This window comes from Neoarius graeffei, chromosome 1 (genome assembly GCF_027579695.1).
Source record: "Neoarius graeffei isolate fNeoGra1 chromosome 1, fNeoGra1.pri, whole genome shotgun sequence".
Classification (NCBI taxonomy): domain Eukaryota; kingdom Metazoa; phylum Chordata; class Actinopteri; order Siluriformes; family Ariidae; genus Neoarius; species Neoarius graeffei.
Genome location: NC_083569.1, coordinates 102,894,015 through 102,913,680, shown reverse-complemented (window position 1 = coordinate 102,913,680; position 19,666 = coordinate 102,894,015). Strand labels below are relative to the sequence as shown.

At 44.2% G+C, this 19,666-nt stretch overlaps 1 protein-coding gene across 1 annotated transcript in view; it reads right to left on the bottom strand.

Annotated features, from left to right (window-relative positions):
• LOC132879137 (desmoglein-2-like protein) overlaps nt 1-19,666 on the bottom strand; it is a 98,332-nt gene that overhangs the window by 64,555 nt on the left and 14,111 nt on the right. Inside the window, exon 4 of the mRNA XM_060913710.1 lies at nt 2,190-2,331. Within this exon, the coding sequence (XP_060769693.1) occupies nt 2,190-2,331 (142 nt within the window). The remainder of the gene's footprint in view (nt 1-2,189; nt 2,332-19,666) is intronic.

Here is a 19,666-nt window from a genome sequence, read left to right as displayed (position 1 = left end):
GCTGGAGCCTATCCCAGCTGACTACGGGCGAAAGGCGGGGTACACCCTGGACAAGTCGCCAGGTCATCACAGGGCTGACACATAGACACAGACAACCATTCACACTCGCATTCACACCTATGGTCAATTTAGAGTCACCAGTTAACCTAACCTGCATGTCTTTGGACTGTGGGAGAAACCGGAGGAAACCCACACGGACACGGGGAGAACATGCAAACTCCACACAGAAAGGCCCTCGCCAGCCACGGGGCTCGAACCCAGACCTTCTTGCTGTGAGGCAACAGCGTTAACCACTACACCACGATGTCGCCCGTTGATTTTATTTATTTATTTATTTATTTATTTATTTATTTATTTGTTCGTTCCATTTTCATGACGTGAGCAATTTTTTGCTTTTATGTGTTCTTGTTTTTATGTTTTTAATACACCTTCAGTTGTGGCATGTCAATTTCATTGTTTGGGTGACTGTGCAATGACAATAAAGGCTATCTTATCTTATCTATATGGCCTTTCAATTTCATAAAATTGGTGAAATTTAGTTTCCTTCAGAAATGTGGTCATTGTGATATGTTTATTTCTGTAATATCTAAAAAACAAAACAAAAAAACAAAAAACAGGCCATTCTGTGGCTGGGAAGTTATTTAATTTGAAGGGATTCCCTAGCAAATATTGTGCATGAAATTGCTCACAGTCCAGCAGACAGAGGAAGTCCAGTGTGCTCATGCTCTGGAGCCCTGCTTCTTCTTCTTTTCCTTCTTCTGTTGGGTTTTCCCGCATGCAGCATCCAGTGTTGCATTACTGCCATCTACAAGTTTATTTTGACTGTGCACTGACAGTTACATCATTCTGTTGCTAAACGAACAGCTGATCACACCGAGGTGCTCGCTGACCACTGATATTTATTTGTTTGGTCCAGCGTTTCCTTTCCTTCACAACATAACGTCTTTTCTTCTCGCTTTCCGTTACTGTAGTCAGTCTTTCACGTTTCCTTCATGTCCTCCATTTTCCTCTCCCATTTCAAATTTGTATCCCACAATGCCTTGCACAAACAGGGAAAGTCCACCATGTGATGCATGATGATTCGTATCTTGTATTGTGTCATAGTGAAGCAAGAAAAAATAGTAGAGGCCATGTGGCTCCAAATTCATTAATTCTTCTATTTAAAAAAAAAAAAAAAACTAAAATTGGAAGTCTGTGATTTAAATTCAGTAGCTTTCGGTCCACTAAACAAAAATAATTGCATGTCAGGGAAAATTCTTTTTATGACCTACACTTGAAAAATCTGAAAGGCAGGACACCTTTAACACACTTGTCTTGAAAACATTTTTTTTTCTAGAGTAACAGCTCATATGTATTATTTTATTGTTGTTAGTTAGCCAAGGAAAAAAAAAACATAATTGTTGATCTGGTGAAGTTTTCTGTGAGGATTTAAAAAAAAAAATTAAGGCAGGAGTTTCCAGTGTCAGCTCTTTGTAAATGTCAGGAAGTTTGCTAATCCTGGAAAAACATTCAGCTTTTTTTTTTTTTTGTAAAATGACATCTGCATTTTTTGTGTTATTTATTTCAAAAGAGAAAAAAATAGGCTGATGAGGGAAGGTTGATGTTTATAACTTTTATAATGCATGCGAGCCCTGTGATGACCTGGCGACTTGTCCAGGGTGTACCCCGCCTTTCGCCCATAGTCAGCTGGGATAGGCTCCAGCTTGCCTGTGACCCTGTAGAACAGGATAAAGTGGCTAGAGATAATGAGATGAGATGAGAATGACATCTGCATTTTTTGTGCTATTTATTTCAAAAGAGAAAAAATAGGCTGATGAGGGAAGGTTGATGTTTATAACTTTTATAATGCATGCGAGCCCTGTGATGACCTGGCGACTTGTCCAGGGTGTACCCCGCCTTTCGCCCGTAGTCAGCTGGGATAGGCTCCAGCTTGCCTGCGACCCTGTAGAACAGGATAAAGTGGCTAGAGATAATGAGATGAGATGAGATAATGTATGCGATTCAGGAACAGGATGTCTTGTGGATATTCCACAACCTTAAATGTAAATATAAAATGTTTAAAACTATGACATGTTGAATAAAAAAAAATGTTAGCATATTGCTATGCAGTAAAATACTATTGAATGTGCTGTTATAGGGAAACAAGAAAACCCACATTATGATAAAATGAAAAAAAAAAGTCCATGTACCTTTGTCACTGAGCTCTTCAACAGAACCAGTGAATGAAATATTAAAAGAAGGGTCGCAGTCATTCTGGTCTTCAACAATGATTCTCAACTCAAGGTCCTTTTCAGCCTTTTTTCCATCTGGTAGCATCGCTGTCCCTTTGAGCTAAATAAACACACACACACACACACACACACACACCATTCATGTAAATGCTTGAGAGTTTTGAGAATTCTTGCATGTACTGAACATAGCATTCTATACAGCATGTGATCCAGATGTTTCAGTATCTGTCAAAACAATGCTTCAATCAACATGTATTCAGTTTATATTTTGAGCAAATTCTAATACTGTATAATGCAAGACATTCAGGCCTCTGTCAGACATGTGTTGCAGGTGATTTCTAAAGAATAACTGTGGAAATCATGCAAATTTGGGTGAGGAAAAAAGTCCTATATATGTAAATTAGGGTTTTGTGAGCACTATTCATTCTGTAGTAGTTTAGTTCAATTGAACAAATTAATTTATTTAAATTATACTTCAACAAAATTGACCAAATCTGAAACGAGCAAGGGGCATCATGGTGGTGTTGTGGTTAGCACTGTCTCCTCAAGCAAGAAGGTTCTGGGTCCAAGCCCAGTTGGCCGACAGGGGCCTTTCTGTGTGGAGTTTGCATGTTCTCCCCATGTCTGTGTGGGTTTCCTCTGGGTGCTCCAGTTTACCCCACAGTTCAAAGACATGCAGGTTAGGTTAACTGATTAGATTAGACAGAACTTTATTGATCCCTTTGGGAGGGTTCCCTCAGGGAAAATAAAATTCCAGTAGCATCATTACAGGATAAACAGAGAATAGAAAAAAGAGAGAACTTCTAGATAAATTAAGTATTTAGAAAACTTCTAGATAAATTAAGTATTTAGAAAACTTCTAGATAAATATTTACATATACAAATATATGAATAAAAGATATGAAAAAAGTCCAGCAGGAGAGGTATTGCACATTTATATTGCACATTGCCCAGTATTGCTTTTTGTCAGGCTAGGCTACTGCTCCTTCCCATCCTCTGACCTTCTGTTACCCCTCCTCCCCCCCAGAGGGGAGTTGTACAGTCTGATGGCATGAGGGACAAAGGAGATTTTAAGTCCGTTAGTCCTGCACTTGGGAAGGAGCATTCTGTCACTGAACAGGCTCCTCTGGTTGCTGATGATGGTGTGCAGAGGGTGACTGGCATGCTCCATGATGTTCAGTAGTTTATCCATAGTCCTCTTCTCTGCCACCATCACCAGAGAGTCCAGCTTCATGCCGACCACAGAGCCGGCCCACCTGATCAGTTTGTCCAGCCTGGATGTGTCCTTCTTGGATGTGCTGCCCCCCCAGTACCATGATATAAAATAGGACACTGGCGACCACAGACAGAATATCCACAGGAGTTTTCTGCAGACGTTAAAGGACCGCAGCCTCCTAAGGAAGTACAGCCTGCTCTGTACCTTCCTGTACAGGTGGTTGGTGTTTCAAGTCCAGTCCAGCTTGCTGTCCAGCCACAGCCGGAGGCACTTGTAGGAATCCACAGCCTCCACCTCGACTCCCTCGATCAGAACTGGTCGTGACCTTGGTCTGGACCTCCCAAAGTCAATGACCAGCTCCTTGGTCTTCAAGGTGTTGAGCTGCAGATGGTTCCTGTTGCACCAAATGACAAAGCCCCTCACCAGGATCCTATACTCCTCCTCTCTGTCGTACCTGATACACCCCAATATGGCTGTGTCATTGGCAAACTTCTGAATGTAACACAGCTCCGAATTGTAGCAGAAGTCTGCGGTGTACAGGGTGAAGAGAAGAGGGGCCAGCACTGTGCCCTGGGGTGCTCTGGTGCTGCTAATCACAGTGTCAGACATGATGTCCTTCAGCCTGACATACTGCGGCCTGTCGGTGAGGTAGCTAGAGATCCAGGTGACCAGGCATGGGTCCACTCGCATCCTGTTCAGTTTGTCCTGAAGCAATAGGGGCTGGATGGTGTTGAAGGCACTCGAGAAGTCCAAGAAGAGGAACCTCACTGTGCCATTTCCCTTATCCAGATGCAAGTGGGCTCGGTGTAGCAGGTAGAGGATGGTGTCTTCCACACCAACACCTGCCCGGTACGCAAACTGCAGACAGTCCTGAGCATGTTGCACCTGAGGTCTGAGGAGGCTTAGAAAGAGCCGCTCGAACATCTTCATCAGATGTTAAGTGAGTGCCACTGATCAGAAGTCGTTTAGCTCTCTGGGCCAGTTCTTCTCGGGAACTGGAACGATGCATGATGTCTTCCAGAGGGTGGGCACTCTCCCCAGCTGCAGGCTGAGGTTGAAGATACATTGGAGTGGTTCACCCAGTTCAGCAGCGCAGGTCTTCAGTAGTCGGGGACACACCTTGTCCGGGCCTGCTGCTTTCCTGGGGTGAAGCTTCCTCAGTTGACCTCTGACCTGGTCTGCTAGTGATGCATGGAGGAGTCAGTGTTGAGGTGAGGGAAGAGGAGGAGGGGGCTGTTGCGATGATTGGGGGGAGGTGTGTTGAGGGAAGAAGAAGAGATGGCTGCAGTGAGGGGGAGGGTGGGGGGACGTGGACTGGTTGAATCGCTTGAAGAAGTTATTCAGTTTGTTCGCCCTCTCCACTGTTCCCCCTATGACTCTGGTCTTTGTGTTGTGGCCTGTGATGGTTTTCATACCTTCCCAGACCTCCCTCATGCTGTTCTCCTTCAGCTTCTGCTCCACCTTTCTCCTGTAGCTGTCCTTAGCTTCCCTCATGCAGTGTTTCACCTCCTGCTGTGCTGCTTTCATCGCCTTCCTATCCCTGCTCCCGAAGATGGCCTTCTTCCTGTTGAGGACAGCTTTGACTTCCTGTGTTATCCAGGGCTTGTTATTTGGGTAACACCGTACAGTCTTAGTGGGTGACTCTAAATTGACCATAGTTGTGACTGTGAGTGTGAATGGTTGTATGTCTCCATGTGTCAGCCCTGTGATGACCTGGTGGCTTGTCCAGGGTGTACCCAACCTCTCACCCATAGTCAGCTGGGATAGGCTCCAGCTTGCCCGCGACCCTGCACAGGATAAGTGGTTACAGATAATGGATGGATGAGATGACCAAATTTAAAATTTTGCCCCAACTGCACCACATACAATTCTACCTTAGGTATACAGTGGTGCTTGAAAGTTTGTGAACCCTTTAGAATTTTCTATATTTCTGCATGAATATGACTGTGGCAGTGGGGGCGTGGTCAACCAGCAGTCTGTGAATGAAGGGCGGAGTCAGGGAAGGTAAGTGGCAGAATCGCTGCACCTGATGGGAATTAACCTGTGTTTGTGTGTCTTCCCCAGTGAACGCGGCCTATAAGAATTGAGGGAGAGCAGAGGAAGGGAGCTCTCCCCAACCTGTGTGTGTGGGCGAGCAAAATAAGATGCTGAAAAGAGCAATACGTTTTTGTGAGAACTCAGTTCTGGCCTGCCGTGCTTCTGTGCTCCACCCACCTTAAACTATTTCTACAGTGGTGCCGAAACCTGGGACGGAGTACAGAAGAGAACAGCCTCATGGAGTCCTCCCCCTTCAAGGACCTGGTCTATGCCCTCACCACGGCCCAACAGAGCCAGCACCAGGCGCTGGTCGCCCTCCAGAAGGAGCAGGAACAACGGTTCGAAGCCCTGGTGCTGGCGCAGCAGGAAGATCGCCAGGTGTTCCAGCACTTGCTCGTGTCGGCAGGGTCCACCATCACCACCGCTGCGGACCCTCCCCACCTCACCCTAACGAAGATGGGTCCGCATGATGACCCCGAAGCCTTCCTTGCTCTTTTTGAGCAGGCAGCAGAGGCGTGGGGCTGGCCGGTGGAACAGCGCACGGCACGCCTCCTCCCCCTGCTAATGGGTGAGGCACAGCTGGCCGTGCTACAGCTCCCCGCCCAAAGCCTTGATGAAAGAGAATCATCGACCTGGTGGCCCTGGAACAATTCATCGCCCGACTTCAAGAAGGAACAGCGAAGTGGGTCCAGTGCCATCGTCCGGCGTCGCTGGATCAGGCCATCGTGCTGGCGGCTGTTCCAATGGCAGGACAGTGTGTGTCCTCTTCTCCCCTCTTTTCTCTCTCTCTCCCCTTCTGTTCCTCGTCCTTGCCCCATTCCCCCACCGCGGAGGCGGGGGCCGGCTCCACCCCAGCTGGCCTGCCACACCCGCGGGGCCCTACCATTTTCTACTTCTGTGTCTGTGTCTTCCCCCCCTCAGGTGAGTGAGCTCTGGAACACTGGTGCAGAGGGAGAGCCTGGGCCGGTATGCTGGTGCTGCAGGGAGCCGGGGCACCTCCAGCATCAGTGCTCAGTGATGGAGGTGGGTGCGGTGGTCTGGATCCCCGATGGACCAGGGACTGCCCTTGATTGGGCCAGAGAGTATTGCATACCGGTGAGTATCCAAGGGGATATGTATCAGGCATTGGTGGACTCTGGCTGTAATCAGACCTCAATCCACCAAAGCCTGGTGCAAGACGAGGCATTGGGGAAAGCACAATTGATGAAGGTGTTGTGTGCGCACGGGGATGTTCACAACTACCCTTTAGTGTCAGTCCACATTCTATTTCGAGGGGAGAAATTTAGAGTAAAGGCGGCAGTTAATCCTTGCCTTACCCACTCAATAATTTTGGGGACTGATTGGCCAGGATTTAGGGAATTAATGGCACATTTAGTGAAGAGTGGGGCCTGCCATAATTTAATGGGGGGAGGTCCTGGTGTGGCATTGGCGGGAGCAGCTGTCACAGAGCTGTCTACATCATCACTGCATCAGAGTGAAGAGCAGCAGGCTCCTCCTCCCTCTCTCAGGGAATCCCTCGCAGATTTCCTGTTGGAGCAGTCGCGAGACGAAACTCTGCGGCATGCTTTTGACCAAGTGAGAGTAATCGATGGTCAAACGCTCCAGCCAAACGCCACCCCATCCTTCCCCTATATCTCCATTATTAAGGATAGGTTACACCAAGTGATGCAGGACACTCAGACTAAGGAACTGATAACACAGCTTTTAATCCCAAGGAGCCGCCGGAAATGTATATTCCAGGTGGCTCACTTTAATCCCATGGCCGGACACTTGGAGCAGGATAAGACACTAGCCAAAATAATGGCCCGGTTCTATTGTCCAGGGATTCACAGTGATGTCCGTAGGTGGTGGACAGTGTGCCGCGAATGCCAGTTAGTAAATCCCACAGCCATTCCAAAAGCGCCTTTGTGCCCTCTGCCATTAATTGAGACCCTGTTCGAAAGAATTAGGATGGATCTCGTTGAGCCATTAGATCGGTCAACACGAGGATATCGCTTTATTTTAGTTGTGGTGGACTATGCAACGTGATATCCGGAAGCAGTGCCTCTTCGCAATATCTCACCACATAGTATTGTAGAAGCAGTCTTCTGTGTCATCTCCCAAGTCGGAATCCCCAAAGAAATTCTGACTGATCAAGGCACTACGTTTATATGTCACGCACACTGCGCGAACTGTATGGGTTACTGGGAATTAAGCCTATCCACACCAGCGTTTATCACCCACAAATGGATGGCTTAGTCGAACGGTTCAATCACACCCTCAAGAACATAATTCGGAAATTTGTAAGCGAGGACGCACGCAACTGGGATAAATGGCTCGAACCCCTGTTATTCGCAGTGCGAGAGGTCCTGCAAGCCTCCACAGGGTTCTCCCCATTCGAATTATTATATGGGCGTAAGCCGCGTGACATTCTAGATGTGCTGCATGGAAATTGGGAGGAGGGACCTTCAACAAGTAAAAATGAAATTCAATACATTATCGACCTGCGCACCAAACTCCACACACTCACGCACCTAACCCAGGAGAATTTTCAGCAGGCTCAAGAATGTCAAGTCTGTCTGTACAACAGGGGCACGCGCCTTAGGGAATTCACACTGGGAGATAAAGTACTCATGTTGTTGCCCACATTGAGCTCCAAATTGATTGCCAGGTGGCAAGGACTCTTTGAGGTCACATGGCGAGTCGGGGACATCAACTATGAGGTGAGGCAAACAGACAGGGGTGAGGCATTACAGATTTACCACCTCAATCTGTTAAAACTTTGGAACGAGGAAGTCCCCATGGCATTGGTGTCAGTGGTTCCAGAGGAGGCGGAGCTGGGGCCGGAAGTTCAAAAAGGAAAATTGACATTGCCCACCGCTCCGGTCCCCTGTGGAGACCACCTCTCCCCGACCCAACTCACGGAGGTCACCCAGTTGCAGACAGAATTTTCTGACGTGTTCTCGCCCCTGCCCAGCCGCATTCACCTCATAGAACACCACATTGAGACGCCCCCGGGGGTAGTAGTGCACAGCCGCCCTTACAGACTGCCCGAACACAAAAAAAAGGTGGTTTGGGAAGAACTCGAAGCCATGTTCGAAATGGGCATTGTCGAGGAGTCCCACAGTGACTGGAGCAGCCCGGTGGTCTTGGTTCCCAAGGCCGACGGGTTGGTCCAGTTCTGTGTGGACTATAGAAAAGTCAGTGCAGTGTCTAAATGTGATGCGTACCCAATGCCTCATATTGAAGAGTTGCTCGATAGACTAGGCCGGGCTCATTTTTATTTGACACTGGATTTGCAAAGGGATATTGGCAGATCCCCTTGACTCCGCTATCCTGAGAGAAAACTGCCTTTTCCACACCGTTTGGCTTACACCAGTTTGTCAGGCTTCCGTTTGGGCTGTTTGGGGCGCCCACTACATTCCAGCGGCTTATAGATGGGGTCTTCCACCCCCATTCTACCTATGAGGCTGCATACATGGATGATATTATTATTTATAGTAATGACTGGCCGCGGCACTTAGAACATCTAAGAGCCATCCTTAGGTCACTGAGGCGAGCGGGACTCACAGCCAACCGGAAGAACTGTGCGATTGGGCAGGTGGAAGTACGGTATCTGGGTTTCCACTTGGGCAATGGGCAGGTGCGTCCCCAAATCAATAAGACAGCAGCAATTGCGGCCTGCCCAAGGCCCAAGACCAAAAAGGGGGTCAGACAGTTCCTGGGGCTGGCTGGCTACTATCGTAGGTTTATACCTAATTATTTGGACGTCACCAGCCCGCTGACTGATCTGACTAAAAAGGGGGCACCAGATCCGGTCCAGTGGGCGGAGCAATGCCAGCGTGCTTTCTCGGAGGTAAAGGCTGCACTGTGTGGGGGGCCACTATTACACTCCCCTGACTTTTCTCTCCCCTTTGTTTTGCAGACAGGGGCATAGGACAGAGGGCTGGGGGCTGTTCTGTCCCAGGAGGTGGAGGGGGAGGACCGTCCAGTGCTGTACATCAGCCAGAAGCTGTTGGTGCGCGAGGGCAGGTACAGCACAATAGAAAAGGAATGCCTCGCCATCAAGTGGGTGGTCCTTGCCCTCTGCTACTACCTGCTGGGGCGCCCTTTCACCCTCTGTTTGGACCACGCACCCATGCAGTGGCTCTACCGCATGAAGGATGCCAACGCGCGGATCACCCGTTGGTATCTGGCACTCCAGCCGTTTAAGTTCGAGGTGGTCCACAGGCCGGGGGTGCAAGGGGGGGGAGTCAGCTGCAGGCTGGACGGCTCCCTGGCCTGAGTCGGGCAGTGGGGGTATGTGGCAGTGGGGGCATGATCAAGCGTCGGTCTGTAAATGGAGGGCAGAGTCAGAGAAGGTAAGTGGCAGAATCACTGCACCTGATGGGACTTAACCTGTGTTTGTCTGTCTTCCCCAGTGACCGCACCCTAGAAGATGAGAGGGAGAGCAGAGGAAGGGAGCTCTCCCCAACCTGAACACTCGTGTGTGTGTGTGTGTGTGTGTGTGTGTGTGTGTGTGTGTGTGTGTGTGTGCGCGAGCAAAATAAGACGCTGAAAAGTGCAATAAAGGTTTTTGTGAGAACTCAGTTCTGGCCTGCCGTGCTTCTGTGCTCCACCCACCTTAAACTATTTCTACAATGACCTAAAACATCATCAGATTTTCACACAAGTCCTAAAAGTAGATAAAGAGAACCCAGTTAAACAAATGAGACAAAAATATTATACTTGGTCATTTATTTATTGAGGAAAATGATCTAATATTACATATCTGTGAGTGGCAAAAGTATATGAACCTTTGCTTTCAGTATCTGGTGTGACCCCCTTGTGCAGCATTTCTGGTAACTGTTGATCAGTCCTGCCCATCAGCTTGGAGGATTTTTAGCCCATTCCTCCATACAGAACAACTTCAACCGTGGGATGTTGGTGGGTTTCCTCACATGAACTGCTCACTTCAGGTCCTTCCACAACATTTCAATCGGATTAAGGTCAGGATGTTGACTTGGCCATTCCAAAACATTCACTTTATTCTTCTTTAACCATTCTTTGGTAGAACGACTTGTGTGCTTAGGGTAGTTGTCTTGCTGCATGACCCACCTTCTCTTGAGATTCAGTTCATGGACAGATGTCCTGACATTTTCCTTTAGAATTCGCTGGTATAATTCAGAATTCATTGTTCCATCAATGATAGCAAGCCGTCCTGGCCCAAATGCAGCAAAACAGGCTCAAATCATGATACTACCATCACCATGTTTCAAAGATGAAATAAGGTTCTAATGCTGTGTTCCTTTCTCCAAACATAATGCTTCTCATTTAAACCAAAATAGAATTTTGGTCTCATCTGTCCACAAAACATTTTTCCAATAGCCTTCTGGCTTGTCCATGTGATCTTTAGCAAACTGCAGACAAGCAGCAATGTTCTTTTTGGAGAGCAGTGGCTTTCCACTTGCAATCCTGCCATGCACACCATTGTTGTTGAGTGTTCTCTTGATGATGGACTCATGAACATTAACATTAGCCAATGTGAGAGAGGCCTTCAGATGCTTAGGCTACGTTTACACTAGACCGTATCTATCTCGTTTTCTTCGCGGATGCACTGTCCGTTTACATTAAACCACCTGGAAAAGCCGGGAAACGGGAATCCGCCAGCGTCCACGTATTCAATCTAGATCGTATCTGGTCCGGTGCTGTGTAAACATTGAGATACGCGAATACGCTGTGCTGAGCTCTAGCTGGCGTCCTCATTGGACAATGTCACTGTGACATCCACCTTCCTGATTCGCTGGCGTTGGTCATGTGACGCGACTGCTGAAAAACGGCGCGGACTTCCGCCTTGTATCACCTTTCATTAAAGAGTATAAAAGTATGAAAATACTGCAAATACTGATGCAAATACTGCCCATTGTGTAGTTATGATTGTCTTTAGGCTTGCCATCCTTCCACTTGCAAGTAGTAAGTGATGTGCGCTGGGATCACACACACACAGCGGCTTAGTCCCGAATCGTGGCTTGTGCACTTCACTCGCGCGCTGTGTGAGCTGCGCAGGGCCGGAGTGCGCACCCTCCAGAGGGCACTCGCTGTTCAGGGTGGAGTGATTTGGAGCGCAGGATGCCTGCAGAGCCGAGCGTATCCGTGTATTGGTGTTGCTGTGTGCACGGCTAACGGTTTTAGTGTAAACGCGAATCGTTTTAAGAACGTTAATCTGATGATCCGCTGATTCGACGTAATGTAAACGTAGCCTTAGAAGTTACCCTGGGGTCCTTTGTGACCTCGTCGACTATTACACACCTTGCTCTTGGAGTAATCTTTGTTGGCCGACCACTTCTGGGGAGGGTAACAATGGTCTTAAATGTCCTCCATTTGTACACAATCTGACTGTGGATTGGTGGAGTCCAAACTCTTTAGAGATGATTTTGTAACCTTTTCCAGCCTGATGTGCATCAACAATGCTTTTTTTGAGGTCCTCAGAAATCTCCTTTGTTCATGCCATGATGCATTTCCACAAACGTGCTGTGAAGATCGGACTTTGATAGATCCCTGTTCTTTAAATAAAACAGGGTGCCCACTCACACCTGATTGTCATCTCACTGATTGAAAACACCTGACTCTAATTTCACCTTCAGATTAACTGCTAATCCTAGAGGTTCACATACTTTTGCCACTCACAGATATGTAACACTGGATCATTTTCATCAATAAATAAATGACCAAGTATAATATTTTTGTCTCATTTGTTTAACTGGATTCTCTTTATCTACTTTTAGGACTTGTATGAAAATCTGATGTTTCAGGTCATATTTATGCAGAAATATAGAAAATTCTAAAGGGTTCACAAACTTTCAAGCACCACTGTATGTATATGCACTTACAGTAATCATGCACAGCTTAGTTGCATTCATGGTTTGTACAAATGGGTTGTTTAATCATTTTTAAGGACCACCCATCAACACAAGCTAAAAACATCTGATGCACATCCTCAAAATATCTTAATCTCAATAGGATCTGAGGTAGGGGCGGCACGGTGGTGTAGTGGTTAGCGCTGTCGCCTCACAGCAAGAAGGTCCGGGTTCAAGCCCCGTGGCCGGAGAGGGCCTTTCTGTGCGGAGTTTGCATGTTTTCCCCGTGTCTGCGTGGGTTTCCTCCAGGTGCTCCGGTTTCCCCCACAGTCCAAAGACATGCAGGTTAGGTTAACCGGTGACTCTAAATTGACCGTAGGTGTGAATGTGAGTGTGAATGGTTGTCGGTGTCTATGTGTCAGCCCTGTGATGACCTGGCGACTTGTCCAGGGTGTACCCCACCTTTCGCCCGTAGTCAGCTGGGATAGGCTCCAGCTTGCCTGCGACCCTGTAGAACAGGATAAAGCAGCTAGAAATAATGAGATGAGAATGAGATGAGGATCTGAGGTAATTTCACCTGACACGGATTTGATCTTGGGGATCAATCTGGATAGTGTGGCTGCACGCGCCTGATGTGCTAATAATCTTCCCGCTTTATCCCCAGTCTCAAAAGTTGTTTAGCAAGGAATAACTGCGTCTGTGTTTTACTTGTGGATATTAAGTCAAATTTGGACTGAAGCTGAAGGCGTTCTTATAAAGAGCAGAGGTAGGAGCTGAAGCATACAAATTGTCGATTCTATCATCCTTAACTTTTGAAGTGCATTGCAGTATCTTTTTCAAGCAGGTGGCGTGATAGTATTATTCCCACATTACAGCTGCAGAGTCTGTTTTGATTCTGAGTTCCGAATCCTGTCTGTGTGTTCTGCCTGTGTCAGTGTGGGTTTCCTTCCGGCTTTCAGTGTCTTCCCTCCTCCTGCATAGTTTTTTTTTTTTTGGCAAAATGGCAGAAAGAAGTTTCTGCTCATAGAATATGTTCCGTTCAGCTGTATTAATTTGCACATGTATTCACTGTTGGAGAAGTGACATTTCTGGTTGTAGTAAATCACTATGCAAATGGGAGATTGAATGCAAAAAAGAAAAGAAACCCAGAGTCCTCCTTCTGTTCAACTTGCTGTTAGGGGTCGTGGAGGTGTGCTGAGATAAGGATCCACAAGCAGAACACAGACAGTAATCAAATAAATCGAGAGATTTAATCAGGGAAAAGGGCATGGCACAAGGGTAAACAAACGCGACAAAAACAAATGGCAAAAATAATCCAGATAACAAGAGACAGAAAACTGGACAAAAACACGAAACAGGCAAGGACAAAAAATGCTATAACAAAACAATTAAAACAAGAAAACACCCCTAGTGCAAAAAAACATGAACTAGAATAAACCCTTAGTGCAAAAACCATGAACTAGAAAAATGAGCTTGAGCAAACAACCATGAAACATAACAGAGGCGCAGAAACATCTAGAAGCAAAGCAAGATGTTCTGGCAAAGTTCCTTCTTCTTCTTCTTAGTTTATTGGCAGATTACATCTCTTTGGTGCATACCGCCACCTACTGTACAGGAGTGTGTAAAGGGACTTAGCAGACTATGGCTATTTGATCAAGTAAACAAACAAAAAATTTAAATCCTTTTCATTAGACCTGAGTTATTGAGAAAAATAAATAGGGATTTCATTTTATCTCTTTGCATTCCTACTTCTTTCAGGATATTCACTATTCCATTTTCTGCCTCTCTTTCTTTCCACTGTCGTCTGTGGTCTGAGTATCTGTAACAGTTAAATAGAACATGATCTACATCCTCTTTAACTTGGCAGTACCTGCATAACCCATTACTCTTCCCTACTATCTGCAATGTACCATTAAGACATGTGTGACCCAACCTTAGTCTACTATACACAACCTCTTCCCTTCTGTTGAGACCTGTAGCCCTTTTCCCCCAAACATTTCCCTGATTTGATTGGTAGAACCTGGCATTGTGCTCTGCCTTCCAATCATGTTGCCATTTGATCAGCATTTCTGACTTACGTTTAGTTTTTGCTTCTCCCTTCCCCATTGAGATATTAATTCCTATATGTTCTTTATCCAGCATTTTCTTGGCAATTTTGTCAGCCATTTCATTTCCTTTAATTCCTACATGTGCTGGGACCCAACAAAATTGAACTAATATTCCAAGGTTTCTAATATTTAATAGCAAATGTCTTGTCTCAATTACCAGATCCTCTCTTACTGTATTACCTGATTCAAGGCTGAGCAAAACTGCAAGTGAGTCAGAGCATATAACAGATCTAAGTGGTTTGATTTCTTCAATCCATCTCAGTGCAGTAATTATTGCAGTTAACTCTATTGTGTATATTGATAAAAATTACTTATTCTATATCCATAACTTTTGTTAAATTTTGGGATAAAAATCCCAATTCCACAATGACCATTTTGTATATCTTTTGACCCATCTGTAAATATCTTTACAAACCCATAGTATTTAGATATAAGATGTCTTTCACAGTACATAGCTAATGCCCGTTCATTAGTTTGTTCCATTTTCTCTTTCAGCAGTTCTAGATCAACTTTTGGGACTGGCAACATCCATGGGGGAACTTTGCTCAAAACAAGTGCAGGACTAAAGCTAAAGTCTTTAATTCCATATTTCTCCCCCATGTCATTAACTTTCCACCCAAAACCAGGACTCTTTAATTGGTATTCCCAACTGTTGTTTAGCACAGACAGAGCAGGATTATTTGTACTCCGCATAAGCCTAACCCAGTATGTTAAAGACAGTTTCTCAAATCTTAATTTAATTGGGGGTTCCTCAGCCTCGACTAACAGTGCACAGGTAGGCGTTGTTTTGATTGCTCCTAAGGCAACCCTTAGGCCTTTAAACTGAACTCTTTCAAGCTTCCTAATAGATGTTGTACATGCAGAACTATACACTATACATCCATAATCTATGGTTGATCTGATTAGTGCTTTGTATATGTTCACGAGTAATTCTTTATCCGCACCCCAGTGTTGCCCAGAAATCATTCTCATAAGGTTTAATACTTTTTTGCACTTAGTTTCTATATGTACTATGTGATGTTTCCATGTAAGTCTTTCATCCATCACCATCCCCAGATATTTGAATGTTTTTACTCTTTCAAGTGTTTGATTATATAACATTACTTTATAAGTCTCTGGAACCTTCTTTTTAGTAAAAAACATTATCTTAGATTTTTGTATAGAGAACTTGAATCCCCAGTCTATTCCCCACTGTTCTAGTATTTGCATCTCTTTTTGTATGCTTTCCACAATATGTGAAATGTTACGCCCCCTTTTCCAAATCACAGCATCATCTGCATACAATAATCCTTCTCTTCCTTTCTCAAATATGCCATTAATCATGAGGTTGAATAAAATACGGCTGATGACGCTCCCTTGTGGAATACCACTTTCTACCATGATCTCATCTGATAGTCCATTTCCTACTCTGACCCTCAAGGTACGATGTGATAAAAAGTCAAGGATGTAATTATACATTTTCCCATCAATTCCAATCTTCTCTAATTTGACTAATAGTCCCTCTCTCCACATTGTATCATAAGCTTTTTCAATATCCAGAAAAACTGCCACCATTACCTCTTTCATAACTAACGTCTTTTCAACCTCATTACAAAGTTTAACAAGAGCATCACTAGTTGATTTACTTCTTCTAAATCCTGTTTGATAGCCTTTAAGCAAGTCTTCCTTTTCCAGAAAGTAATTTAATCTGGCCACTACCAATTTTTCCATTAACTTTCCTAAGTGTGAGGTTAAAGCTATTGGTCTGTAGTTACCTGAATTACTAGAATCTTTCCCAGGTTTAGGAAATGGAAGAATTACTGCCTTTTTCCATAATATGGGTAATTTGCCTTCATTCCAAATTTTATTAAATAGTTCAAGGATCTTTTCCAGCATTTTGTCAGGGAGTTTCCTAAACATGGCATAACATAATTTGTCAATTCCTGGTGATGAGTACGCTGTATTAGCAACAGCCATTTTTAACTCTGGTAATGTAAAGTCTTCATCAAGTATTGACCCTGTTCCTGTTTTAGCATTTAATATACCTTTATTTGCTCTTAAAATTTCCTCTTTCCTTTTTTTATAACACTCGTCAAGATGATCTCCTTTATGTATGTCTGCAAATATTTTAGCCAACATATTAGCCTTTTCATTGTCTGATATAGCTTGTAAATTCTTGTCACTAATTAACACAGGAATATTTGATGGCTTATACCTGCCTGACATTTTTTTAACCATCATCCACATCTTATTCAAAGTTGTCTCCCTACCTATTGCAGCACAAAACTGTCTCCAAGATTCCCTTTTGACTTGTTTAATCACTTTCCTTGCTAGAGCTTTTTTCCTTTGGTATTCCATAAGATTATCCATAGTTAATGTTTTACGCAATATTTTGAAAGCTCTGTTTCTGTCTTTAATGACTTCTTGACACTTTTGATTCCACCATGGGACATTCACTTTTTTCTTCTGACTTTTACTGATAGGAATACTTTGACTAGCTGCAGTGATAATAGGAATGGTTATATTATTATTCACCTGATCTATAGTTTGATCTTTCTCTGGCATGTTTTTCATTTCATTATTGCAACTATATAAAAATTTCTCCCAATCTGCTTTAATAAAATTCCACTTGTGATGTATGTAACTCTCTTCAGTTTTCAATTCAATTCCTACTCTGCAAAATATTGGAAAGTGATCACTACCAATGCTTGTATTTAGATCAACTTCCCACTCGCATATACTGGCTAATTTCCTGTCTACCAGAGTTAGATCAATACATGATGTTTTATTTTTGTATACATTTATCCTTGTACCAGTACCATTATTTAAAAACATACAAGCATTCTGTCATGTATCATTTCTTCTACAACTTCCCCATTCAGATCTGTATAATTACTTCCCCATAGACTGTTATGGGCATTAAAGTCCCCACACCATATTTCTCTATGAGATCTTTTGAAAATATCTTTCAACAGCCCATTTATTAAAGCTTTACATGGGTTATAATAATTAGCAATTGTATATTTGCCATTATCACCATTAAAAATTTCACTCACAATACATTCATGCTCTTCAGCTGTTTTTAAATGTCTGTATGATATCCCTTCTTTGATAAAGGTCACACACCCTCCTCCTCTATCTTTTATTCTATCCTGTCTTATACTGTTGTAACCTTTTAAGACAAAATCCAAATGTGGTTTTAACCATGATTCCTGAATGCATATAACATCTGGTTTACTGCTTAATTCTTCAACATACCTTTTAAACTCCTGTCCATTTGCAATCAGACTTCTTGCATTCCACTGGAGAATGATAAAAACCATTAGGCATTTAACCAACTTGTGACTCTCCATACTTGCTATTTAACATTTCATGAATTTCATCAGCTTTAGTTATAATACCCAAAAAATCATTTGCAGTTTTTACAACTGATCTAATTCGGTCACTCTTACTAGAGTGTTGCATTGTAACATTTACTATGGTACAAATGAATGCAATAAATTAATTTTCCTTAATCAAAAGGGTGTCATTTGTAATGTGTGTTTTACATTCACAACATTTTGGCTCTGGGTTAGACTTTGTTAGGCCTACCTTTGTTAGCTGAGACATATTGGTCCCATCATCATTCTGTCTTACAAAGCTAGAGCTGTGGGCATAACTTATTGGAGTCCAAGAAACTTGCTTTGATGGAGAGACATTTCTATTAGCATTCGTGTCTTTCTTAGCTTTATTTATTTCCTTTAATGCATCTGCATATGAGACTTGATAAGTTACTTTATATTTCTGGACCTCCTTTGCTTCTTTCTGCCTCTCACATCCTCCATAAGCAGCACTATGCTGACCTCCACAATTGCAGCATTTTCTCCACATTTCCCATATTCATGTCCTTCTCCACACTTTGCACATCCAAGTTTACCCTTACATTGGGCTGCTACATGTCCAAATCGTTGGCATTTAAAACATCGCAAAGGGGGAGGAATATATTCTCTCACTGGGTAGCACATGAAACCCATTTGTATCTTGTCAGGCATTTCATCTTTAAAGTAAAGTAAAATCGATAGGCTTTCTGTTTTCTCTTTACCTTTGGCGAGTCATTTTGCATCCACTATCTCTCCTCCTTTCAGGTTATTCTTAATATCTTCAATGGATACTGAAACTGGAATCCCTGTTATAACTCCTCTTTTCTTAGCTATTGCTCCTAGGACGTGTGATGTTATTTTATATCCATTTAGTGATGTTTTCTTTAAGATTTCCCTTCTTTGATCTTCAGATATCACAAAAATCATGTCTTCCATTTCCTAAGAAGCGTGCATGATTGATTTTACCTATTTCTTTTTCTATGGCTTTGGTGACATGAATGGGGTGTAAATCTGGCCCTTGTTGTTCAAAAACTATGATAACTTTCCAAGCTGGTTCCTTATCAGGGCCCTGTACTACGAACGGAGGTTAACCTACCCAGAAGTAACCCAGGGTTCCCCCGCTAAACCGGGGTTGACAAAACCTGGTTATCTTGTTTGGGGTTAAACGGTACTACGACGCCAGTTATGAAGTTGATTTGTTGAACCTGGTTTAACCTAATCAGGGTTAATGCGTGTTCACGTTAAAGGGGAGGTTATCAGCGGAAATCACCACTGTTCACAATGGCACGGTCGCCGTACTTCACGGAGGAAGAATGCGCTGTCATAATGCAAAGCTACGAGGAGTTCAAAACAACATTAAGAGCAAAATCTAACACAGCAGCTGCCAATAAAGGCCAATTTATGCTGACAACCCAGTCCTCGCAGATAGCGTCGCAGACAGTGTCTGCGTAGCCCCCCCACCTTCGCAGACACTCTGCGCGCACCTCCCAAAAATTGTGACCACCACAGAAGCCTCGCAGACAGCGCCGCAGACAAGAGGGCTCTGATTGGTCCACTCTACATCTGCTGTACACGCACTTCTGCTTCCCTACTTTCCCGGTTTGGTTTGTTTTCACGACCGCCATTTTTAAAAACACGAGCGAAGATGGAGCAGCACGAAGAGCGGTTGATTGAGGAAGTGAGGAAGTACGTACATCTATACGACTCCAGTTCTAGTCATTATAATAAAAAAAAAGTTCTAGTCATTATAAGTAACCGGAGGATAAACACTCCACTAACCACACCCACCAACTACTCCTAGCGACTTCGTGCCCCCTTGCGTTGTGCCGGTGAATAACATCGCGCACGCCTATTACTCCCCGCTCAACGATAAATTACAACTGTCTGCGAAAAGCTATCTGCGAAAGCCTTGTCGCAAGAG